The sequence below is a fragment of the Mus caroli genome, chromosome 16, assembly GCF_900094665.2.
Source record: "Mus caroli chromosome 16, CAROLI_EIJ_v1.1, whole genome shotgun sequence".
Taxonomy (NCBI): domain Eukaryota; kingdom Metazoa; phylum Chordata; class Mammalia; order Rodentia; family Muridae; genus Mus; species Mus caroli.
This window is the reverse complement of record NC_034585.1, coordinates 32,097,507-32,124,588: the sequence shown is the minus strand read 5'-3', so window position 1 is coordinate 32,124,588 and position 27,082 is coordinate 32,097,507. Positions and strand designations below refer to the sequence as shown.

The following is a 27,082-nucleotide window of genomic DNA, read 5'->3' as shown; positions in this document are numbered from 1 at the left end:
AGTCCATGACTCCCACACCTAAGCATCTGGAGGGCTACATACAGGTACTAAGTCCATGACTCCCACACCTAAGCATCTGGAGGGCTACATACAGGCACTAAGTTCGTGAGTCCCACACCTATGCATCTGGATGCAAGAGGATGCCATGCACACCTTACTCTCAAGGTCCAGAAGAAGAAAAACAATGATACACATATGCACATATATAAATAGAATGGATATAGTAAAATATCAACAAGAGAAAGATCTGAGCTACAGGTATACAGCTCATTGTATTATTGTGGCAACTTTTCTGTAAGCTTGAAATGATTTCAAAATAAATTTTTCTTTGGTAAAATTTTTCACCAGTTACCATGAAATCATTTTAATAAGCACAAAGAACATATTAAGTTCTATGTGAACAATTAATTACAAACATTAGGACTGAACCAAGGGTCCCGTGCATGCTAGGCAAGAACTGTATCACTGAGCACACCCCCAGCATAAACAATCTTTTCAAAAACATCCAGAGGGCTGGGCATGGTGGCACACACTTTTAATCCCATAACTCAGGAGGCAGAGGCAGGCAGATCTCTGTGAGTGAGAGGATACCCAGGGCTACAGAGTGAGCTCCAGGACAGTCAGGGACACATAGTGAAACTGTCTCCAAGACATAAAATAAACAAAATATGAAAAGACATAAAATAAACAAAATATGAAATCCATCTAGCTGCAAGCTGTAGGGGTGTCCACACAGGCAAAGGACACAAAGACAGACAGGATTCCTAGAGCAGGTTGGCTAGTGAGATGAGCCATACCAGAGAGCTCTGGGTTTGACTGACAAGCTTCCTCAGAAGAATAAAGTGGACAGAGACTGAGGAAGACACGTCAACCCTAGGCCTCCACATGCACGAGCACCTGGAAACATATGCACACATACTGGCACACTCATGTGTGTACACACATACTGCAGGCACACAGACACATACACATACCACACACATGAGAGAAAATGGAAAACAACTCTTATAGCTATAGTGGGGTAGAAGCAGGAAGATGGCTACAAGCTGAGTCCAGCCTGACCTTTAGTAAGTTCTAGACCAGTTAGAACTACTTGTTTGGAGACCTTGTCTCCAAAACGGAAAAAAAAAAAAAAAAAGGTCCAGTGAGATGGCTCAGCAGGTAAGGACGCTTGCCACCAAGGCTGAAGACCAAGTTTGACCTCGGGAACCCTACAGAGTGAAAGAAAAGAACTGACACCCCCAAGTTGTCCTCTAAGCTTTGCCTGCGTCCACTTTAGAAGTAAATATAGTTACTACCAGGCTTGTACACTGCTTATGGAGAAGGCCTCAGGATGTGCTGGAGAGACAGGTTATGAAACAGTCTTAGGAAAGACAAGAACATGTATTAAAGAAAACTTACAACAAGGGTCTCTGAGAAAGACTAACAGGTTGAAGGCTGGCCCTGAGCTGTACTAGCCTTTTTATTGTCTTAGAGGATAAAAACCTCAAGGGTAGGCCACAAACTTGCTTTGAAGAAGGGCTAGCCTAGTTAGAAGCCAAAATCAAATTCTTAATAAATGCTTTAGATTAGGATAATAATCATGATTATGATAATGATAGTTCCCATTAGCAGGGATAATTATTCCTTAAGCAGGATAAAAGTAATTATGTAGAAAATTTCACCAGTTACTGTGAAACTATTTTAATAAGTATAAAGAACATATTCCTTTCTATGTGAAAAGTCAATTATATTTCTGCTAGAAACCTTAGGACATAGAAAAGTCTTCAAGACAGTTTCATGGACCGTCATCACAACACTGTTGTGAAAGGATTGGGCTACACGATGGCAGGTATGTGGTCAACACACTAGTTCACTGGATCCTTCTAAGTGCCAGGGCTGCTCTGAGTACTTTGTATATGTTAGCTCCCAGTGTGCTCTATGAAGGACGGGAGTGTGGGAGGTGGGCGGGGCTCCTTAGGAAGTAGAACATGTAATCATTCTGTTGGAGCAACTGAGGCAGGACAAGTGGTCAGAGCACCTCACTCCCTCTGCTTCACTAAGGAACGATCCCTGCCAGGCAGTGAGGATCCCGAGGCCCTGTACTGATCCCAGCCACTTACACCAGCTGAAGGACTAGGACAGAAGAACACAATAAGGACAGTCTCCATCCTTTCTTTAACTTGAATAAAAAAATAACTCATTGAGATGTTTATATATATATATATATATATATATATATATATATATATCCTTAGTAAAATATAAAAATACTGAGAAGGTGGTTTAAAAACAGACATCTGGATTCTTTATCTTTTAACATGACAATTTCATATACTAAAGTACTCTTTATGATTAAATCCATGACAGGATACATGACAAACCAGAAAATACCTTTTCTGTTTGTTTGTTTGCTTATTTGTTTGTTTGAGACAGGGTCTCTCTGCATAGTCCTGGTTATCTTAGAACTCACTATGTAGACCAGGCTGGCCTTGAACTCGCAGAGATCTACATGCCTCTGCCTCTTGAGTGCTGGGATTAAAGACACGTGCCAGCATGTCTGGCTAAAATACTATTATTTTTAATAGAAAACATGAACTAAGTAATTAAAAAAATCCCTATTTACCCCATTTAGAGGTGAGAAAAATGCGTTGTTATGCATACACATTTTAACTTACAGTAACAAAGGAGACTAATCAAGGCATTCTTACCATTGTAACACAGTAACAGAGCTTCCTCCTCCTCCTCCTCCTCCTCCTCCTCCTCTTCTTTCTTCTTGGCAGCAATTTGAGACACAGTCTCATTATATAGCCCAAGCTGTCTCAAACTTAGAATCCTCCTGTCTCAGCCTCCAAAGTGTTGGTTAGGATTACAAGTATGACCCACCACACCCAGCCCAGAACATTTGTTATTTTATATGTGTGGGTACTTTGCATGTATGCCCATGTAGCATGTGTATATACTATCTACAGAGGGCAGAAGAAGGCTTCAGATCCCCCAAGACTGGAGTTACAGAAAGTTGTGAGCTGCCATGTGGGGGCTGGGCATTGAACTTGGGTCATCTGGAAAAGTTACTGGGACTCTTAACCGCCTACCCATCTCTCCAGCCCAGGACTACTTTAAAAACAAACAAACAAGAAAACAATCAAACAAAACCAAGGAGAAGAGTTTATGTATTTATTTAGTCTGTGTATGTGGAGGTGAGAGGAGAACTTCCAAGTATCCGTTCTCTCAACACCATGCACTCACTAAGCCGCGCCATCAGCCCAGTGGGATACTTCTGATGGGGATGTTGCTCTTGGTCTACCAAGTCATCGTGGGTATGAAATCAACTTTTCTAAACAGAGCATGCACTAAGAAAACCATGACAGACATGCACTCAACACGCACCTCACAACTCACTCTGCATTACGGCACAGCCAGGCGTGCAGCTCTCAATGTCCAAGTGCTCCCCCATTTCTCTAGCTTTATGGCTTTCTAGGTATCCAGCCCATTTTCTAGAACGCATGAAAGTACCAAGAGGGTACTTCAAGTGGGCTAGTCTCATCACAATGTCATCGAGTCTGTTACCAACTGTAACTCTGGAAGGAAAAGGACCGTCAGACTTCTTAGATGCACTTCTTGGAGCAAGTTACTCACCCTCTCTGAATCTTGGTTTCCTCATATGGAGACTTTTGCCTTTGGAGTCATACAGTGATTGTAGGGCTCTCACTGGCTGCTGGCCTTTGCTAACATTTTTCCTTAGTCCTAGATGAGTCTCCTACTTCCAATGAGTGCTACTAACTGCAAAGCTCTCATACAGTTATCACCTTCAGTACAGTACGACCCATGCAATCTAATCCAATAAGTAACCTGTGAACTAAAATTCCTGTAAGTACAGCCACAATAGCTTAGAGAACAATGTTCCCCACATCAGGCTGCTGTGACCCTAAAGGAAGAGCTGAGGAACACTTACCCCACAGCCTGCCAGCTGTACTTCTCAAGGGACTTTATCACTGTCAGACACATAACATCTGGACACTAGACTACATCAAATTGGCAACATACATTGTGAGTGCCACAGTATTTATTCCTTGTAGTGTAGTAAGGACAAAAGTTTCAAAAGATAGAAAATATAAATAAAAGCTCTTAGAGCAGAGATGAAAACAGCACCCATTGTCTCTGCCCATGGCTGCTCAGTTTGACTCGTACAGTGAATTAAAAATATTTAAACTAGTTTTTTGTTTTAATTTTTTAATTTTACATTTTAATGGGAAAGTTAATGTCTGGATTTTTACCTTTTCCTAAGAAACTCAGACTGGATCTGGCAGGCAATGACTAGCTGAGGCCAGCTTTTATGAGGTGGCCTGCACTTACCAGTCCCTCTGTCACCAGCTGAGCCTTGACTCCAAATGGTAAGGGAATGCAATGGCGCACATCTGAAAAGCTCTGGGCTCCACAGAGATACAAAGCACTTTCCCTGAAGTCACGAGCTCAAAGTGCTCCTCCATCTCTAGCTTTATGGCTTTCTAGGTATCCAGCCCATTTTCTAGAACGCATGAAAGTACCAAGAGGGTACTTAAAGTGGGCTAGCCTTTACAGCTGACCCAGTAAGACAGCCACCAGCACAGAAGGAAGGCAAGAGACAGAACTTCCAAACTCTGGCTATTTTGGTAGAGCCAGAGCAAAGCAAAGGGTAGGAGGGAGAAGCAGGAAAGTGTGGTGGGTTTAAACAAACATCTATGGCAGCAAGCGGAAAAGAACCAAGGTAAAGCTTGGCCATGTATAAACCTAGAATACTCATGATTAGTCTGCCCACTTAAGGCAAAGCAGGCCCTGCACATGCACACACACACACAGCCACACAAGTATCAAGTCCATCTTACCGGGGTTTTACACCAGACTTGAAAAAGGTCCTCTCTGGAAAATGCAGACAACTTAGTAAAGTGCCTTAGTTCTTTTATGATACACCACTGCTTATAACGACAGTTTGAACATGATAAGGAAAAGTAAAAAATCGTTACTGGGCCCTCTTTCCTAAACACGAGTGTATACTTCATACGTCTTTTCTAGAAGCATAGGAATAGGAGCAACTTCTCAGGGTCCCCTATGGGCCATAGGATGGCCAACAGACTGACTGTTTGCTGAGCAGGATGGCTCTTAGGAGGTAGAAAGCACCAGGATTCTTACGATGTTTTCCTTCATGCTTCAAAATAAATGCGTTTTTAAAAAAGCTACAGTATATAGGGGACTGCTCTGGCAAAGAAGAAAGAGTTCTTCCCACATATAAAAGTTTCCAAATGAATATTAATCAATGCTTTAAGAATGCCATTCAATGTACTGTAGAACACTCTTGTTTAAAAGCACTTTATAGGTCAAACCTTTTAACTTCTCCTGACTTTGCTGACATATTTTAGCAATGCTCACGATGCATGCCAATCACCTAACTTTTACAGTGGGAAACACGGCTCTCTAAATCATGCAGATATTAACAATGCTGACTGTATTCCATGGTACCATTTAACTCAACCCGGAGAGGCATGTGGCTTGCTTCTCAGCAAGGGTGCATCTGGGATATGCTGTCAGAGTGAACAATCTCTCTGAAGGGTGAGGCCTATGTGGCCTTGCCCCTGGCCATCAGATCCAACTCTGCATCACACAGGCAGAGGACCACAAAAGCCACCTCCACTATTGGGGATCTGTTTAAAATTAGCAGTCCTTAAGTTGAAGAACAACATACCAAGTACTCCTGTGTTTTCTGACTGCTTTTTTTTTTTTTAAATGTGTCATAGTCATTTACAAAGCATGAGGAAAATGCACATGAAAATCTAACTGGATGAAGTAAAGAGAATGGAGCATACTGCAGCATGCATGTGTCTCTAAGGCAGCACCTTAAGCCACTTGCCATGAGGACACAAGTACTGGAGCTCACTGCTAACAACTCTTACTGACATCACAACTGTTCTGTGACACACGCCTTGTCTCTCAGGCTGCCCCCAGACAGTAAGTTTCATTTGTTTATTTGGGAGAGTATTAAGTCCAAGTCACACTTCTTTTGTCACTCTTGTGTCCCTGATGTCAAAAGCTGAACATCTTTGGTAGTCTGAGGACTGCAAGGGACCAGATTTGTCCTGAACACTGTCTTCTACTAACAGATAGCTACACTGCATGTGTTGACACTACCCAATAGCGCATATGCTTGAAGAAAACATGTTTCAACAACAAGCTATTTTGCTGTAACTGTCAAAACCTGGGAAAATGCAGGGTGCTGCACAGGTGCATCCATAACATCCATTATATGGAAGAACCATCAGTGTTTTAAGAGACTAAAATATAAAATGCACAAAATACCCTAAAATCTAGGACCAGAAGCGATGAGAAAGAAGCAGGTTATTCTTCAACCTGAAAGGACTGGAACTGCCTGGACAGAGCAGGCCGCTTCTCAGGAGACCTCAGCAAAATGGGCAGGACACTCCCTGCTAGCCCCAGACCTTCTTCCTCTGAATGGCATTTCTCAGAATGAAGACAACTGTATAAGTTTCCAGAGAAATGACCCAGTGTAGCTGTCTCTTCCCTGACACCGGGGATGCTGTGTGTCAGATTTTACTCTGGTGTTAGGAACTTCATGTAACAGATGTTTTTAGGGGAAGTCACCAGGATGAAGACAATGTGGGGTGCAGTGTGGACTCCAGAACAGAAACAGACTAATGTTAAGGAAACTTAGTCATTTCCCTGCCTTGATGAGCTTGAACTTATTCAGCTACGAGCTGATGAGGAGGGCTGCCCTCTGCATGGAGTGAGGCTAACTTTCAAATTTTTTTTACAAAGATGGATGCAGTTTTTAAACAAACAACTGACTGAACTATCATCAGAGGACATCCTATTTTAAATGGCATGTGCTCTAGTGGAGTCTGACAGGAGCTGAGGGGTTAAGACCATGGGAGAAAGAGAAAGATCATGAAATGGCAGAAGTGAACCTTGGCCAAGCATAATGGATCTAAGTATCTTTTATATACTGAAGTACAATATTGGAAATTGGTAAGCAGAAAACTCAGAGAAAAATTAGACATTCTGATTTTGCCACAATCATCCCAGATAGGCAATGGCAAAAGGACAATTTAGCAAACAGATAAAAAGCATAATCACTAAGTGCCCACAATTATAAGATGTAGAAGTGATATTCTAGTGTGCTGCCTTTACCCAAGAGCTGTCTAAAGTTTGACAGAGCCTGATTAACAATCAAAGAATGAAGTTTTTTGCCTTTAGGAGTGGGCTAATTTTAAAAGTGAAGGTGATGTGCACCCACCTACAGGAGTGTCTAAAATAGAAAGTAAGGAAATAGATGGAATGGGGGAATGTTGGATGCCTAGCTTTCAAGGGGACTAGAGGATACTGAACAGTATCTGAGCAGAGGAGATGCACAGAAGAACATCACTGTGGGAAGGGCACAAGAGAGACTGGCATAGTCCAGGCACAGCATTCAGAAAGACAGTGGCACACTCTAGACACAGTATCTCATCTCCTTGAACAGTAAGATACAAAGCTGCTGTCTGCCTAACTCACTAAGCTTGTGGGTGGTACCTGCTGGGAATGATACAACATGGCCAAGGAACACGTATAGCCACAGGAAGGAAGCTACAAGCCCTCCAGTGACAGCATGGGCAGCATCGGCACTCTGTGAACCTAGCTGGAGGATCAGCAAAGAAGAATAGAAAAGAAGGGGGCCAGGGAGGAAGAAAGAGAAAACTCCCTCCAGGATGAGCCTCACTCCCAGTGTCCTTTCTGCACCTCTATGAGCTAGTGACCGACTGACTCCTCACTACCTCAACTGTGTTCTCACACACTCTTACTTCACAACTGTGAGGACAAGAAAAGCCTGGGTGACAGGTCATCACCTCCTCATGTGCATGACACATGTGGAGCCTCTGTGTTCTACAACACCAGAACTCAGTGTGACACAGCTGTGTTCCCCACACCTTATCACCAAACAGATGAGAGGGTGCTTTGTCTCTTCTGGATGCCCCAACTTTCTTCTTCAGCTTCCTTTAACTGTTCAGCAGCAAAAGACAAATGGGGGAAATGCCAGAACCTACCCAGGAGTTACACTTAGTGGTTTAAAGGAATTCTAGGGATTCTGTAACTCTTTAAATATGTAATAGGGAACTCTGGAGTCCACCAACTTAAGATTGTCTCTACATGGTGTCCCTCACTTGGGAATCTCAGATGGCTCTGTTGCAGCCTCTGCCCTTTTGTATCCTACCAATATTGCAGGTGGGAAGGAATCCCTAGGGAGGCCACCAGAATACCCTGGAAGCAGGGGAATAACACTGTTGCCATTCAAAGATGTGGCCACTGACCACATTTTTTTGTTTGTTTTGTTTGTTTTAAAGATTTATTTATGTATGAGTACTCTATCTGCATGTACACCTGCATACCACAAGAGGCTATCAGATCACATTAAAGATGGTGAGCCACCATGTGGTTGCTGGAAATTGAACTCAAGACCTCTGGAAGAGCAGCCAGTACTCTTAACCACTGAGCTGTCTCTCCAGCTTTGACCCCCCTTTTTTTTTTCTTAAAGTTTATTTATGTTTATTTTACAGCTCACCTGGATGTGAATAAACCATGTGAATGCAGTACCCGTGGAAAGGCTCTGGGACTGGCTGTGAGCATCATGAGGGTACTGAAAACTGAACTCACGTCCTTGGGAACAGTAGCCACATATATATTATATAATTTTACATTTTTTATTTTATGTACATTGTTGTTGCATGTTTGTCTTTGTGAGGGCATTGGATCCCTGGAATAGGAGTTACAGACAGTTGTAAGCTGCCACGTGGGTGCTGGGAATTACTCTTCCTCTGGAAGACCAGTCAGTGCTCTTAACTACTGAGCCATCTCTCCAGCCCAGTAGCCAGTACTCATAACTGCTGAGCTGTCTTTCCAGCCCACCACTGATCTTTTATTGTTGTTGAGACAGGATCTTAAGTATCCCAGGTTAGCTTGCAAATCCCTATATAACTAACTGATGACCATTTTGTACTTCTGATCCTTCTGCATGCATAAAGTGCTATACCCAGTTTATGGCCTGGACTCATTCCATAAGCACTCTAGCTACATTCCTAGCCCCAGCCACTGTCTTCTCTCCTAAGGAGACTGAATGCCTGGAATTCGTATAGGGATGTGATACTGGAGAATTACAGAACTGACTTCCTAGTTATTTCTGTCAGTGGTACAGAAGTTAACTGACATACCAGGAATGTAGGATGCCTGCTGAGAAAAGGTGCAGTGGAGCCAGCCCAAGAGATTAAAAATGAGCTACAAATGGGAAGAACCCTCCCCCACAAACCAGGATGCTCAAAGTAGCTCTCACATTCACCAGATGTTTGCCTTGCAAAGTTTCAGTATGTTCTTATCCCAAACCTCCTCTGTATGCCCCAGTTCCTCCTTTTGTGTGCTACCTTATATCAGAATTATGTAGCTCTCTCTTTGAAAGCTTTGGAAAGAATGAAAGCTTTGAAAGCTCTTATTTTATGTTTTAAAAAGGTGTGTATGTGGGGCTGGAGAGGTGGCTCCATGGTTAAGAATACTTGCTTTTGCAGGAGAGGACCCAGGTTCAATTCCCAGGACCTACTCGGCGGCACCCAAACACCTACAGTCTTAGTCTCAGGGGATCCAACCCCCTTTTCTCACCTGCATAAGGTATTAGGTATACATGTGGTGCACACCATATACACTTGCAGACAAAAATACTCCACACATAAAATACCTAAATGAATCTGCTAAAAATTTTTTAAAACTATGTGTGTGTGTGTGTGTGTGTGTGTGTGTGTACGGCCATGCACATGAGAGCAGGTTAGGAACACACCCAGAAAAAAAATTCTATAAATCAAAATATAAATTCTAACAAATTTTTTAGTCTATTTTTACACACACTAGAATTTGAGAAAAACTTACTAGATGTTTTGATCTAAAAAACAGTTTTTCTAGTATGATTCAAATATAGCATTTAAAAATGTCTATCTGCTGATACTCAATAAAAAATATCCTATATATACAAGCTTTAAAAAAAAAGAGATGGCCAGTGGTACTCCAGTCACCAACCAGCCTGCTGCCCCTCTACAGTGAACTCCATTAATACCCACCCCCTTGGTTTTGGGAATGAGAACTGAAACAGGAGGGTGAACTCAACAGAACACAGGTATTTTTAGGGCATTTTCCAAAGCTTAGAACTCAAGAGATTATCTAAAAATGTTCATTCCTTGGACTTGGTTTAAGATATCCTCTGTCAAGTGTGGAGCGGGACCTGAAATTTACATTTTAAATAAATAATCTTGGTAATTCTGGTCCAAATGGTCCATGAATACTAAATGTAAAAAGTCTTAATACTTTAAAGCAGATCAGCCAATGAATCAGCCAGTGAGCCATGAGAGCAGTAACAAAACTTGAGAAGTAGGACTGGGGCTATATCTCAGTTAGGAGAGTGTCTGCCTACCGTGTTTGAAAGCTTGGGCTCAATCCCCAGCACTGTAGAACACCAGGCATGGCGGCAAACCTGAGATCACAATTCTCAATGTAGAGATGGAAGGAGAAGAGTTTAAGGACACCCTCAGTTATGTAGGAATTTAAGGCCAGCTTGGGAGACAGGAGACCTTGTTTAACAGTTAATTAACTTTATAGAACCTAGAATCCCCTGAGAAGAGTCTCTGTGAGGGATTGTCTAGATCAGTAGTTTTCAACCTGTGCATCATGACCCTTTTGGCAAACCTCTATTTCCAAAAATATTTTATGATTCATAGTAGTAGCAAAATTACAGTTATGAAGTAGCAACAAAAACAACTTTACGGTTGGGGGTCATCACAACATGAGGAACTATATTAAAGGGTTCCAGCATTAGTAAGGTCTAGATGAAGCCGACCTGTGGAGATGCCTACAGAGGACTGTCTTGATTGTTACTGATGAGGGAAGCTGAAGCCCTGTGAGTAGCACCAGCTGGCTGAGTACAAGAAAGCTGCTCTCATTTGTTCTCCTGTTTATGTTACCCTCAGTGTCAGCACACTGTCTGGAACTATAGGTGGAAACCCTTCCCCTATAGCTGCTTTCATCGAGGTATTTTTGTCACAGCAACAGAAAGGGAATTAATTAAACACCCTGTAACAAAAAAGGAAACAAAATACACAACAAAACAAAACCCCCAAAGCAGCGTGCTGCAAGTAAGCCTGGGGAGGAGGCTCACTACTGATCTGTGTGAGGTGTGCAAATGATGTAATAGAAGAAGCACACCTCACTATGCACTCAGCAAAATGAGGTGCTGACAGCATCCTCGGCAGAGGCTCTCTATGCCACCAGGCAATGACAAGTCAGCATAAGGACAATGAGGACAACACATGCAGCCTTTCCAAACTGTGGCAGGAAGTCAACTGTGATGTGTTAAGAAGATCAAGGACTTAGAAGTCCAACTTTGCCTCTCTAGCTCTCGAACTCTAATGGAGAGCCCAACCTACCTCAAGGGACAGTAGCCAAGAATAAATGTTAAAGCTTCTGTAAGTTACAATGTATCATACAATAATCAGTACAGGAATACGGCATCACACACTAATTTCTTAATTCTGACTTCAGTGTATTTGTAAGCCCCTTGATGAATGGCAAGAACAGTAGAGTAAATGCCAGGAGCCAGTAGTATGCCACAAAGAGGTACCAAAGAGTGTGGGGTAACAGCCCTTGTTCTGGTTGCAGGAAACAGTAAGAACCGGAGTCGAAGCTCTATCTTTGAGGTTTAGTTTTATTTTACGAAGATCACCTCCAGTAAAGTATCCTTGGCTGGCACCCTTGAACTTCCAACTGTTTCCCACAGAAGACCTGGAAGAGCATCATGGTGCTCTTACTCTGAAGATTCAGGAAGACTTGAGGTGGCTTTTGCAGAGGGCTGAGTCAGGATAGACCCTAACAGTGGTCTAGCTGTGTGTCTAGGAATCTGAGGCCAAGCATAACTGTTCCAGAACAAGCAAGGATATGTGGGTTTTTTTTCATGGGGAATCATGATGAGAAACAGAAAGTCAAGTCATGCTGTGATGGTTTGTATATCCTTGGACCAGGGAGTGGCACCATCTGAAGGTGTGGCCTTGTTGGAATAGGTGTGACCTGGTTGGAATGGGTGTGTCACTGTGGGTGTGGGTATAAGATCCTCACCCTAGTTGCCTGGAAGTCAGTCTTCCACTAGCAGCCTTTGGATGAAGACATAGAACTCTCAGCTCCTCCTGCACCATGCCTGCCTGGATACTGCCATGCTCCCACCTTGATGATAATGAACTGAACCTCTGAACCTGTAAGCCAGCCCCAATTAAATGTTGTTTTTTTATAAGACTTGCCTTGGTCATAGTGTCTGTTCACAGCAGTAAAACCCTAACTAATACACATGCCCACTCCAATTCACTTTAAAGATGCTGTTCCTGACTCAGTTTAATCAGAAGACTCACACTCAGACCCAGACAGAGAGTGGGGGAGCAAGTACCTGCAGAGGCCAGATGCTGAATCAGCCAGTTCAGATCTGGGACAGGAAGAAACTCTGGGTCAGCTAGAGTTGTGGACTGCCTCTTCTAACTCCCCTCTCCCCTCCGAGCTGGCTGCCGTGCCACAGCTTTTCTTTGTTCATACGTACAATCTCGTTAAAAGGAAATGCTGGAAGAATATTTGCTACATTAGGTAAAGGAAAGGCCTCAGTGTCAAACTTTTTTTTAGATAGGATTTCTCTATGTACCCTGGCTAGTTTAAAACTCAAAGAGATCAGCCTGCCTCTGCCTTCCAATCACTGGGGTAGAGCACCACCAGGCCTACCTAAGATATTTATGTTAATATCCGTATTACTATGGTGTCAAGTGGAAGAGTGGGTCTTTGTTTTTAAGAGAAAACTCTCTGATCACCTTTAGTTCCACAATGTACATTACAGCACCTGCTTGTGGACGTTGTACATCGTGGTGCGGAGCCTAGTGCGCACCACGATGTACAACGTCCACAAGCAGAACCTCTGAACCTGTAAGCCAGCCCCAATTAAATGTTGTTTTTTTATAAGACTTGCCTTGGTCAAGTGTCTGTTCACAGCAGTAAAACCCTAACTAATACACATGCCCACTCCAATTCACTTTAAAGATGCTGTTCCTGACTCAGTTTAATCAGAAGACTCACACTCAGACCCAGACAGAGAGTGGGGGAGCAAGTACCTGCAGAGGCCAGATGCTGAATCAGCCAGTTCAGATCTGGGACAGGAAGAAACTCTGGGTCAGCTAGAGTTGTGGACTGCCTCTTCTAACTCCCCTCTCCCCTCCGAGCTGGCTGCCGTGCCACAGCTTTTCTTTGTTCATACGTACAATCTCGTTAAAAGGAAATGCTGGAAGAATATTTGCTACATTAGGTAAAGGAAAGGCCTCAGTGTCAAACTTTTTTTTAGATAGGATTTCTCTATGTACCCTGGCTAGTTTAAAACTCAAAGAGATCAGCCTGCCTCTGCCTTCCAATCACTGGGGTAGAGCACCACCAGGCCTACCTAAGATATTTATGTTAATATCCGTATTACTATGGTGTCAAGTGGAAGAGTGGGTCTTTGTTTTTAAGAGAAAACTCTCTGATCACCTTTAGTTCCACAATGTACATTACAGCACCAAAGTAGCTGGTATCCCCCGGGTAGAGAATTAAAATGACACGAAAGGATGTGTGTCTTATAAGGTCTCTTAAAGGAAAAAATCCTCAAGCTGGATGTGGTGGCACCTTGGGAGGTGGAAGCAGGAGTTTGACTCTGGGCTGCATAAGAGCCTGTTTGTTTGTTTTTTAAAAAGGAATGAGAGGCACATGGGGGGAGGGGGCAGGGGTATACTTCAATATAAAAGTTAGATCTCGAAAGGTTTATGAGCTCTACTTTAGCACACCACAAAAATAATTACAGGAAACAAACAAACAAACAATAAAAACAACAACCAAAAACAAAACAATAAACCAAGAGGAGCCGACAGCAATGGCACACACCTTTAATCCCAGCACTTGGGAGGCAGAGGGAGGTGAATCTCAGGACAGCCAGAGCTACACAGACAAACCCTGTCTTGAACAACGAACAAACAACAAACAAAACAAAATACTAAGGGGAATGAGCACAGAAGGCAGAAGGAATCAAGCCCACAGAATATAATACTGGCTGTCCCCTTTGGAGAAGAAGGTGACAGGAAACGGAGACGGAGAGATAAAAAAGCGGACACATTAGTCACATGGTTCGCATGGTCACAGGCACAGAGCTGGGTAAGACCAAGAGTTATTTTCCAGATTCTTCAGGAGAATGGAAGGTAAGTCATCGGCAGTGTTGGACACAGCAAATAGAATTACAGTTTCTGGGAACTTTAAGACAGCAACATAGCAGTTGGCTAATACTTGGGGCTTAGGAACAGGTGACAAAGAGCAAGCAGCCTGGCTCCAGAAAACACAGGCTTTTCAACTTAGCTGTCCAGGCAAACTGGGGCTGGAAATGTACTGGAATCAACAAAATGACAAATGAACAGTTCTGTCCAGAGAAATGAAATGAGATCCTGGGTCAGCAAAAATACCAACTCTATTTACTCAAGAAACTTGTAAGTCAGCTGATCAACTAGGTGCAGTGAATGAAAGAAAGGACACTGAAATGCAGAGCCCCAAGAGGTGACAAAGAGATGGTGACATTTACTACACTAGGTTCTTCTGAACATGGCATGTTAATGTTAGCAGAAAAACTGGATCACTTGGGCTGCAGAGAAACAATTGTGAATATGCATCTGTAATGAATACATACAGTAACACTGAAGTGTGATAGTATATTAGAAACCACCTGCTAAATGTCAAGTTTCCACATCTGGCAGGCAGAGTGGTTACTGGAGATGATGGCAAAGTCTAGCACCTGTAATCCACAGAGACATTTAATAGCTTTATAGACAATCTGTTTCAATGGTCTGTCCAGGAAATCTGGAATCTGTAGAATTGCTTCGTTTGAACTGCAAACATTTTTGGGTGCTTGCCCACTTGCTTTGGCTGCCATCGTAATAAGCAGAAGAGTGGTCCCTGAAGCAGGTGAGGCATCAATCTTGAAATAATCAATATCCACCTGTATCAGCAGAGTGAGTCAGCAGCTGCATCTCACTTACTGAATCCACATGATTGCCCATTTAAGATGTAAGGAAGGAGCTAGGCCTGGTGCTACAGGCCTGTACTTCTAACCATTCAGGAGGCTTGGGTTCAAGGAGCATGTGGGATGAGTGAATGCAAGGGTGACATGAGGCTGGGGAGGTGGTTGAGTAGCAGAAGGCTTGTCTACCAGGCACAAGGCTCTGGGTTCAATCCCTAGCACTGGAGACAAAAGGATGCAACTGAGAGACAATGAGGAAAGACTTTAGGTTACTGAAAATACTGGCAAATAAAACTAGGAGTTACTGGTTACAATGAAAAATATTATAGTATAAACAAATAAGTATAGGAAGAAATACACATAGAAATATGTGTAAAGAGAACTCTGTGGTATTATAAGTAACACCTTTCTAACTGTAAGAGCTAAGAATGAGAGCAACAAGCTATATGTAATACTAGAACTTATTTTCTTGTTTTATTTTTTAAAAATGTGGTTATTAAAAGTAGGTACACAATTATTTTGCATTCTTCCTGCATAGCAAGTTTAGACATCTTCAAGGAACAAGAGACTGACTGAAAAGTCAAGTCCATGGACCTGCTAATTCCATGGGACCATAACAAAATGACAGCTTATCAATCCAAGTGTTTAAACCTTGCCTAAGAACTCATTAGATATGTACATTTTTACAGGTATCTCATGGGCCAATTAAAAAAAAGTTTTTAAAAAAATTATTAGTTGAAATATGAACAGAACTGTCAAAATAAATCCTGACAAACGCCAAGCTTTAACAAGAATTTCAGAATAAAGGACAAAGAATACACAGATTAATATTAATAGATAAACGGTCTCTAGAGCCCAAAGGGATCGAATGCTGACATTGGTTGACAAGTGTAGAGACTGAATGCTATAGACGAATGTTGTACCTGCCAAAACTCTCCTCCAGGTAACATGGGAGAAAACTGACACTGGGGACAGCAGCGTCCTCTCAGAACAACGTGAACCCAAACTAGAGCTTGGTTATAGATCACACCTGAGGGGATGATGGCTTTCTCCCCCAGGTTCTGTCTGACACTGGGTGTTCTTGTATGAGCCATCCATACCTGGTGCACATGGCAATACCTTTAGCCCAACTGAGCGGGCTGGAAACAAGCTCACCTTTCCTGGTCCCATGAAAACAGAAGTGCTCTGAGAGTGAGCCAGTGCCCCATTCTCTCCAAATGCAGAAGCCAACACACTGGCTACAGACAGACACCAAGAATACAACTGGGTTGTGATGCTGTGCACACCCTACCTCCATGGGAACTGAGACTGTAGGTCTTCCACTCTGATCCAGCTCTCTATTGAGCAACAATGCAGATAGGGGTGTGTCTTCCACTTTGGACCCAATTGCAACAGTAGACACCAGCTATCGGCTTTAACTTGGTTACTTTGAAATGATCTGGAGATCTGATTTCAGCCAGAGCAAACAGGTAGGAGAAAGCTCCCTGGTGACTGTCAATGTTAATTTTACTCACCTCTTTGACACTATGTGTCACTGCCCATATTAGGAAAACTCTTGACATCACCTGGAAAGAAGTCAGGACAACAGAAGATGGCACAATCCCTGAAAGAAATTTAGGATGTATAAATAGAGGCACTAGACTAAGTTTTATCACATAATATGCTTTCCAAAACTTTCAAATCAAAATGTCTACAGTCAATACCATCTCTAGCAACTGGAACTTACCTATGCGGCTAGAAATTAAGTCTGGCAATATAGTCACCACTAAAACCTTTTTTCTTAACACAAAGCAAACATGTTCATGACAACTGAGGAATAGCTACATTTCTTTCTTTAAGCCTACAGGGTTTTTAATCCTTACAAAGCCAAGCCACTAACCAGGGAGATACTGATGACTCACTTTCCAATATGGCTGTCACGATCCCTAAGCAAGTGTGAGCAGGAAGTCAGTCCAACTAGTATTTAACAAAGTTGAAAGTTCCTGGATATCATCAACCTTGAGTATTTTGTCAACAAGCCTAGCAAAATCAAAGTTTATTATCTTTAAAACAGATTTTCTCAACTTATTCCTTCAATGTACTTATTAGTTTATAACACTAGATCATCTTTATTTTAAATAATCAAAATCTGCTAACCTAATATTTCTTTGGCTTCAAATGCTACAACCATAATCTTTACCTAGACATGAATAACCACTGTCATGTAGCATGCTTGCCTCCTATAACTATTTAAAAGCCCAAATAACCCATGATCTAGAAACACTCTTTTCTCTTTGTGACTTTAAACTATCAAGGACTTGCTTCTAGAAATAAGATTTGGAAGCCAGCAATGTCCCTGACCTCTGGACAACTGCCAATGCCTATTCTTAAACCTGATAGACCCCTGAGATTGAACCTGGGAAATTCTGTACCTGCCAGGAGCCACCATCCCAGTCAATGTGTTTGCTTTAAACCCAACCTCATCTTCAGCACAGTCACTGGTCTATCCTACACCATCTCTATTCTTCAGACTCCCTAAACTACTAAAATACTGGTTTTTTGTACAACAGGACAAGTTACAACTTGACAAAGACCAGGCCAGAGTCAGCTGGAGTTCCAAATGTCACCACAGGCTTAGGGCAACAGGAAACTACATTACAATTCTTTAAGAAATGCTATTACCAGCCAGGCAGTTGTGGCACATGCCTTTAATCCCAGCACTTGGGAGGCAGAGGCCAGCATAGTCTACAGAGTGAGTTCCAGGATAGTCAGGGCAACACAGAGAAACCCTGTCTCGAAAAAAAGAAAAGACAGAAAGAGAGAGAGAGAGACAGCCAGACAGACAGATAGACAGACTATTATGCTAACAATAGATTTGAAGAAAGAAACTTTATAGCTTTGAAGATAGCCTGGTTCCCCAAAGCAAGTAGCATGGGAATGTCAAACACAGTGTTTGGCATACAAACGTGTCCAGTAAATCTCTGTAGAATGAATGGAAGAAAATATAAATGCAGAGACAGACAGGTAAGTGGACTAGATATTGAGTCTGGAAAAGAACCTTCACCTTCAGTCACTTGTTTTTTCATTAAGAATGTCAGACAGTTCAATAGAAAAATGAGTGTATTGCCAACAAACCAGGACAATGGGTACTTACAGGTGAACAAAGGACTTATACATAAAACCTGACTCAGGAGCTGAGGAGATGGCACAATGGTTAAGAACCATTTCTTGCTTTTCCAGTCTGATTCTCAGCCCCATGTCAGGTGGGTTACCCAGGAAGTTCTGCTGTAGAGAACCTGAAACCCTCTTCTGGCCTCCTTGGTCACTCTCACACGTGTAGCATAAGCACACTGACACAATATAGATTAAAAAAAAAATCCTAAGAAAAAATTAACTCAAGGCACGCACACACAATTTATTTTCCCATAAAAACTTGTTTAAGTGGGAACAATAAGTATCTATCAACAGATGAATGGGTAAACAAAATGTGGTATGCTCTTAAAAACAAAAATTAGTAAAAACAAAAAACCAAACAAACAAACACAGGGCTAGAGAGGTGGCTCAGGAGTTAAAAGCATTGGCTGTTCTTCCAGAGGACCCATGTTCTATTCCTGGAATCCACAAAGCTGCTCACAGCTGCCTGTAACTTCAGTTCTAGAGGATCTAATGCCCTCTACTGGTTTCTGAGAGCACCAGGCATGCAAGTGACACACAGACCCGCAGGCAAACAAAACATCCATACACATAAATAAAAATAAAAAATAAAGAGATACACAAGTGAAATCCTCAAAGAACAAACTAAGAGTACAACAAAAGGTAAAAGGAAATGAGGTACTGATGTGTGCCACAGTGCTGATGACCTTTCAAGACGACTATGCTGAGGTAGCTATAAAGTCAATGGCAAAGACTGCACAGTTTAGATGACCGAGAGCAGATCTGTGCTTACCAGGGACTGGAATTTTGGGGGATATAGGAAGTAACTGCTAATAGATTTCCTTTTGGGGTAATGAAAATGTTCTAACATTGACTGTGGTAATGGTTGCACAACTCATTATACACGCTAATGGGTGGATTATATCTGAATAAAGAGATGTTATTAAAAATAAATGAGTGAAGTACAAAGCTTGGTTATAAAATTATATAACACAGCTAAAGATGCTGATCAGTGAGCCAAATATTTAGTGAACATACTTAGCCAGATAACACCTCGAGTACGCTTTACAAGAGAGATGGAGAGTTAACATTTTTATCAGCAGCCAGCATTTGTTGCTTAAGGAAAGATGAATATTTCTAACTGCTGCTGCTTCCTCCAGCTCCTCTTCCTCCTGCTCTTACTCAGAGACCACCTTATTAAATAAAACTATGCCCCTTGCATTTTTGCCCTTCTTGTCTGGCCACTAACCAATGTGCTGTACTGCTGAGCTGCTGGTATTTCTAGCAACACTCCAGGATGCTGCTGTATCACAGTTAGAAGCTCAAAATTGATTTCATCTTACTCACCAGCAAGAATTGAGCTTTGGGAAATTGGCTTATATTAATCAAACCATGCAAGATGTTGTAATAATCCAAATATCCATTTATTCATCTGTAACAGTGGCATAGCTTTCTAATAACCAAATGACAAGGATTGTAAAGGTTCTCATCTGTTGCCAAAATCAGAATGCTTACAAGTGTGACTTTAAATAAAGCATCTGGAAGAAAACTGGAACTAACTGAGTATTGGAGTCCCCTTTCCCCACTCCACACCAATGATGGAATCCAAGCCTGTGCAGGCCAGGCAGGCACTCTACCTCAAAGGTACATGCCATGCCCACAAGGGATTCTTTTACTTCATTTTTTTTAAAGATTTATATATTTTATGTGTATGAATGTTTTGCCTGTATGTATACATGTATGCCTAACATCTGAGGCAGTAAGAAAGTGTACAGGATCCCCTGAAACTAGAGGTATGGGTGGTTGTGAACTACCATGTGGGTGTGGGGAACTGAACCTGGGCCCTCTGCAAGAACAAGTGTTTAACTTCTGAGCCACCTCTCCAGTCTCCAACAAGGGATTTTTTGTTTGGTTGCTTGTTTTTGAGACAGGGTCATTCTATGTTGCCTTGGCTGTCCTGGAACTCACTAGGTAGATCACACTGGCCCCGAACCCACAAAGATCTGCCTGCTGAAACTAGAGGTGTGCACTGCCATGCCTGGCCCAATGAGGGATTCTTAATTCCCCACTTCCTACCACTAAGCATCTTTTTCTAAGAAATAAGAGTATTTATATTTGCTTTCCTTTCCAAAATGCTAAATTAAAATACCAGAAACTTTTTCCTTAGAAACAAAATTTGAAATCCAAAAACAATTTTTTATTCTTTTCCTTTGTCTTTATTTTTAAACAATTTATTTATTATCAGTGTCTATTATGGCATGGTATGATGTGTGCTACAACACTTGTGTGGAGGTGAGATGACAACCTTATGACCAGCTCCGTCCTTCCACATTTATATGAGTTCTGGAGATGGAGCTCAGGCCGTCAGGTACAGCCTGCACTCTATCCGCCGGGTGAGCACTCCTGATGACCCTTTAAGCATATTTAAAATCACACATGAGTTCCAACGCTTGTGCTCTTTATATTGTGTTTTCCCTCATATATTTTTTTCTCTCATATCCTTCAAAATATCTTGAGTGCTACTATTTCTTTGTGAAATATATTTTCATTTTCCTTTTGTCAGACAATTAAATTACCTGAAATTTCTTGTTATAAGTGAAGGAATAAAATATTAAAAATAACTTAGAATTTTTGAGCATGGATTTGTTCAGACATTCTTTCCTTGGGGGAGTTTCTCAACAGTAGATGTACTAAGTCAAACGTTATGAATGTTTTTAAGGCCTTCCGAACAGTTTGCTATCAATTTGTACTCCTAATCAGCAGTATCTGAGAACACAGGCTTTTGGCAATAAATTTAAATCTTATTCAAAAACAAAAACTAATTAATGTTCCCTAGTTTGGGGCAGATGACAAGACACCCTTGTCCTCCCTTTTAGGCACTCCTGAGACAGCTGACTACTCAGTTACCATTTCCCCCAAGGTGTCATGCATGCCAGCTCTCAGTGATACTGCACCGTACCTCAACAAGCCACCAAGCAAATGGGTTACTCAGGCCCTATTCTAAGCACACCCTCAAAATGCCTGTCCTCTAGTCCGATGGATCGCCAGCAGGGCGTCTGTGGATGGAGCTCAGGGCTCGCTCAGCAACTGGATAACACTCCCGAAGCCCTACGTGCAACCCCAGCACAGCCTAACAACAGCAAAGCAAGGAACCAACTAACAAGACTTGCCAGCAAGAGCAAGAGCTGGCAGCACACGTCTGAAATCTCCGTACTGTGGGGCTGAGGCATGAGGACTGTGAGGTCTAAGGCCAGCCTAAGCTAACAGATTAAGATTTTGTCTTAAAAACAAAGAAACAAACAAACAAAAAAAAAACGCCAGCAAGGTCTTAGAGTTTCTATTGCTGTGATAAAACACCATGACCAAAAGTAACCTGAAGTGGAAAGGGTTTACTTCATCTTCCTTGTAGCCATCATCCAGAAATCAGGGCCATGAAGAAGTGCTGCTAATTGGCTTGCTCAGTATGTTTTCTTACAGTACCCAGGACCACAAGCCCACAGTATACAGGGTCCTTCTAGATCAATCAAGAAAATGCCCCGGGCTTTCCCTTAGGTCAATCTGGTAGGGTGACTCTCAATTGAGATTCCTGTCACTAGCTTGTATCAAACTTACATAAAAGCTGTATGTGGGGCACAGTTAAAAAATAATAATAATAAAATAAAAAATAAAAAAAGAAGTGCCAGAATGGCTGCTCCCCTAGGGGTTTTTATTGTGAATAAGAGATAACATCCATAGGCATCTAGCTTGGCGGAGGGAAGCCTATGAGCTTGAGAGTTTAGGGTTGGGGTGTGTGTGTGTGTGTGTATGTGAGAGAGAGAGAGAGAGAGAGAGAGAGAGAGAGAGAGAGAGAGAGAGAGAGAGAGAAAATAAATATGTGTGTAAGCTGTATAAAGGGGACCTGGTTATCAGTTGCCCATTTCTGGAGAAATGAAGATTTGCTGAGCCCCTAAGTCCTGCAGAATAGGTAAGTCCCGGGTATCTTTCTTCCTACAGTAGCTGTCAGGTAGGCTGGGTGACAGGAGCTGGTAGATTGGCCACATATGAGCAAGGCCAAGATCAGGTTGAAGGTTAAATATTGCAAAGGCTAACTTAGGGAACACAGCTATAGGATAACTGTGCATCATGGAGTACTATTTTTCCCTGGGATTTTTAGGGGAGATCCATTTCCCCACTAATATTAAAAAGTGGCCCTTCCCACACTGCTGCCAGGCTGTCTTGTCTCTACTCTCAAGCCTCTTGGAGTAGAAGTAGACACCTCCTGCTACTAGGGAAACAAGGGGGTTGGGAGTGGAGGCGCGGAAAAGGCACCAGAACATAGGACCAAAATATAGAGGGAAGGCTGAGCTAAAGGAAACTACATAAGAGAAAGCAACACCTATGTGGACACAGAGGCTAGCACACTTGCTTGGAATGGGGCGCACTTGACCAATACAACAAGATAAAACAATACAGCCTGTAACTGACAGGAACCAGGGGCTTGGTGCTTTGAGCCATGTTCTTGTATACTGAACTGGCTGACTGCCCCACTGGTTTCTCGGTTGCCATTTCCCACCTCAGACAGCAGCTGTCAATGTGCTTGTGACTAGCAGTCTACTCTTCCATTTACTGGAGCTTCCTGTATGTAAAACACCCTCAACTGGATTCAGTACAAAGCTCAGCATCTTCTGAGCGGAAGGAGGGAGCCTTTAACAGCTTCATTAAACAGTAGCTTTTCACTCACTTTTAGGGTCTCTGCTATCATCATCTAACCTTGGAATAAGAGCAAAAGACAAACATGAAACACAGTACATGTGTCCCCAACATTTCTGAAGATACCATACATAATAGGATGGCATTTTGAAAAAGGTAAAGCTGTAAAAATACTAGGAGCACATTGTAAGCTAGTTCTAAGTCATGACAGCTTACTCAAATTCCTATTCAAGTCAGCATCTCAACATCAGGTTCCCATTTGATTGTAGAACACGGGTGAATATCAGACTGCTAATCACAGCTTTGGTATATGGATGGTTTGTCTATTTTCACCAATAAGACCACCTCATTTTTTTTTAAGGTAAAACTGTCAGGCCAAACAAACTTGACAGGTGAACGGTTACATAAGTATCATTATATAAAGAGTCCTGAGCTCTCTGACTTGCTCTACTCCATGTGAGATCATAAGGGAGTAGGAACGCTGGGCAGCTGGAGAAACTTCCCTGCATGTCCTCTTAGGAACATTGGAATTTTGTGCCATGTAAATGAATTATCTTCTGAAAAATTAAACTCATGTAAGTATCACTGTAAAGATGGGGGTGTGTGAGAAAACAAAATCTTGGAATTCACTCAGTAGCCAGTGTAGTTATAACAATAACATGCACATGGGCCAGATTTGGAAAACAAAACAAAAACAAAATAAATTTATTGTCTAATTGCAGAGTTTATGGTTATTTTTTTTCTTTATAAATTCCAGTATTATGATATCAAGAGACTCCCTGGTAGACTGACAGATAGGGAGAAGGACCATGGCCTAGGGAATATAGGGGGTAAATTTCCATTCCAAGATGGCCAGTTTCTTTCCCACCCTCCTGACTTGAGACAAAAGTGGGGCAGCTTGAAACAAAACAAAACAAAACAAAATGGCTTTCTCACTTTTTGTCTCCCACCAACAGCCCCTGCTGATGGGCTGGCTGAACAAGTTCAATCCTGCTCAGGATACAAGCACAACAGTTCTGGAGCAATCAACGACCCTAACTGTTCAAACTGACCAACCCTAAATTAGGGAAAGGCAACTCGTAAGATGGTTTAAAGCGCCCAGGCCTGGAGAAGAGACTAGGTTTTGGCTTTCTGAGTTGTGCTGTGGTAGAGTGTGTGTGTGTATGTGTGTGTTTCCCTCATTCCCATCACCTTTGCAGAGGAGAGGGTCTTTTTCTCCGTATGTATGTCTGCTGTGTATGAGTTTTCTCCTCCACAATCCCCAGTAAATGCCTTTCTTTCTTTAACTGCTGATTCTAGCTGTGGTTCTGAGATTTCTCTGCTGCTACCTGCTATGATGAGATTCTTTCCTGCCTTTTAATTCTTTAACTGGCAGAAAAACCCAAACCCAATCAAGACCCCTAAACCGTATCATATCTAGACTGTATCAATGCTATTTGTACAATAAATTATGTTACAATAGCAATCCAATATAGAAAACAGCATTTTCACTTTCTCTTACTCATAATGGTAAGAAGTTAGGTTATTTGAACCTTGAACCCAAAACCAACCAAGAACAACTTGAGGTTAGCTTGACTGAACCAGTTAAGGAATTAAGAGTCTCTGGAGGGCTATTCACAGCAAGTGTGCACAGTTCACATGCCTCTGCCAGCTGTTTCCCCTTGAAGCACTCATAGAGGGTGGTAGTGTTCCCTGAGTAGGAGGCCAATAGAACATGGAGAGCGCCTGTTGACAGCATATAACGGACGCACACTGAAAGCAGCTTGCAGGAGGAGTGAAGCTTGTCAAAGTACTGCAGAGGCTGGGAAGTGAGGAGAAGGGAAAGCAATTATAACTCAAACCTAACAATTCCTTCGCTAATTTTAACTAGCGAGGTGGAATGTATCTGCAGTTTGAAAAACGATAGGCAAAGGAGTGCTCAGGTACAAAAGACAAAAGACCCACACAGAGCCTGCCTGAAACGGCCACTGTAAGAAAAGGTGCTTCCTTCCCACCAATCATCTGCCATGGTTCTGACAGTTGTGGCTTCTCCAGAATAAACAAATGGCCTCAGGGAAGAACGAGAAACCCTAGACTCCAAGCAGAAGCTGTAATTTTTGTTACAAGATAAATCAAAGTCAGTAAGACTTTATTAATGTCAAACTTTGCAGAAATGCCACTTTAACATTTCTCAGCTATGAATAATGGAAATCCAATATTAACTTATATTTACTTTTAAATGGAATTGAAAATGGAGTTGAAACGGAGTTATTTAGCCAAGGTATTCTTAACTTTTTGAGTCAAGAGCTGGCATAGCTAATATATTTATTCATATTGGACATGTTTATAAATAATTTTAAATGTTTCCTTTGATTTTAAAAGACAGCAATACCAGTGATAATTGTTTCTTAGTAATAGGGTCAGGGATGATTCTTAAGTTATTATTATTCAGGGTGTGCTACAGCACACAAGAGTGTGCAGAGGACAGCTGTGGAGTCGCTTCTCTTCCTCCACCTTTACATGAGCTCCAGGGTTTGAGCCTGGGTCACCAAGCTTCCAGGCTACTGCCTGCTGAACCAGCTTGCTGGCTACCCTTCAGATTTTCACATTCTTCATGGGTTTTGGTATTGGCTAATTTCCTAAAACATTGTGTATGTGTTAATTTTATATTGGAAATAAAGCCTATTCCTTTAAGAATGTTATGACTTGATTTAATAGCCATTACACTAAAATGGGTACAATTTTCATGAAAACAGCAGTAACAAACTGATTTACAATCATTTAAACAAAAAATAAAAACCTGAACACATACAATTTAAAAAACCCTAAATTAAGCACAGTACGTGGAAGACTTTATTATTACCTAGTCCTTCTACTAATGAGGACTTTGCTGGAAGATGAGACCGGACACAAGGTCATTACTGTTACTTATAAGCATGGATGCGCTTAAAGGCAGATGAGTGTCTCTGCTTCAATTAAAGCTTAGCAAATAAGATTAGTCACCCACACTGAGCATTATACCACCACTATATTCTATTAATTACCACTCAGATGCCACATTGCTGTGAACTCACTACTCTAGCGATAACTCAAGCCCTTCTGGCAGACACTTCTGTTTCCCCTTTGTGCCTCCCTTCACCACAACCACACTGGTGTGCACTGCTGGCATGCCAGCTTCCCTGAAACCCCTTGTAGCTCAGGGAAGCTGTGTAGAGCTTGCTTGTACTGCCACTTTGTGCCTGTGGCATGAATACGATGCCACATAAATCGCTACTGTTGTAAGTACTGCATCACAGCACAAAGACAGAAGCCATACAGTGAGGACAGCAGAGCAGAGAGAGACTTCGCACCTACGAAAAACAAATCCCTGTGTGGTTCAAACCACAGTGGTCAAACTTCTGGCTCCAATAGCTAGATGCAACCCCCCTGCCCTTGAACCTTGGGGAAATGAGTTCCAAGTCTGAAGTGAACTGAGGGGATACAAAAGGTAAAAAAGTACAGCAGAATCAAGGGTACTTCAGTTATACTTTACACACAAAACAGACAAGCCCCACCAGGAGAGAACACGGTAGAAAGCTGGTGGGTTTTGTTTTCTAGACATACAGTTTTCAGAACCATCAGTAAAAGAGTTCCTATCTTTCAAACATCACTAATATTTTTTATCCAAAAACCCCACTTCCTTTTACAATCCTGACATGTGGTATCCATGAGTAGCACTTAAAAACATCTTCCTGAATGTTAGCAGCCCAATGCCAGGCTAAGATCCAGAAGACAGAAACATGGCACGGAGGGCTAGAACTGAGTTGCTGGAAGACGGCTGCCCTTTAGTATCTGTTTCTGTTGGAGGTGTTAGAAGTGCTCCCTCCTTATGCACTCATTATTTTAAGGAAAAACTTCTACCCATAAGCACTAAACTTTATGTAACAGGAAAGGAAATGAGCCCTTGTCCTAGTCAGGGTTTTACTGCTGTGAACAGACACCATGACCAAGGCAAGTCTCATCAAAAACAACATTTAATTGGGGCTGGCTTACAGGTTCAGAGGTTCAGTCCATTATCATCAAGGTGGGAGCATGGCAGTATCCAGGAAGGCATGGCACAGGAGGAGCTGAGAGTTCTATGTCTTCATCCAAAGGCTGCTAGTGGAAGACTGACTTCCAGGCAACTAGGGTGAGGATCTTATACCCACA

General features: G+C 42.1%; 1 protein-coding gene across 1 annotated transcript in view; it reads right to left on the bottom strand.

The window, feature by feature from the left end:
• The window catches only part of Hacd2 (3-hydroxyacyl-CoA dehydratase 2), an 89,747-nt gene that overhangs the window by 18,042 nt on the left and 44,623 nt on the right, over positions 1-27,082 (bottom strand). The window contains exon 4 of the mRNA XM_021185030.1: positions 16,609-16,697. Within this exon, the coding sequence (XP_021040689.1) occupies positions 16,609-16,697 (89 nt within the window). The remainder of the gene's footprint in view (positions 1-16,608; positions 16,698-27,082) is intronic.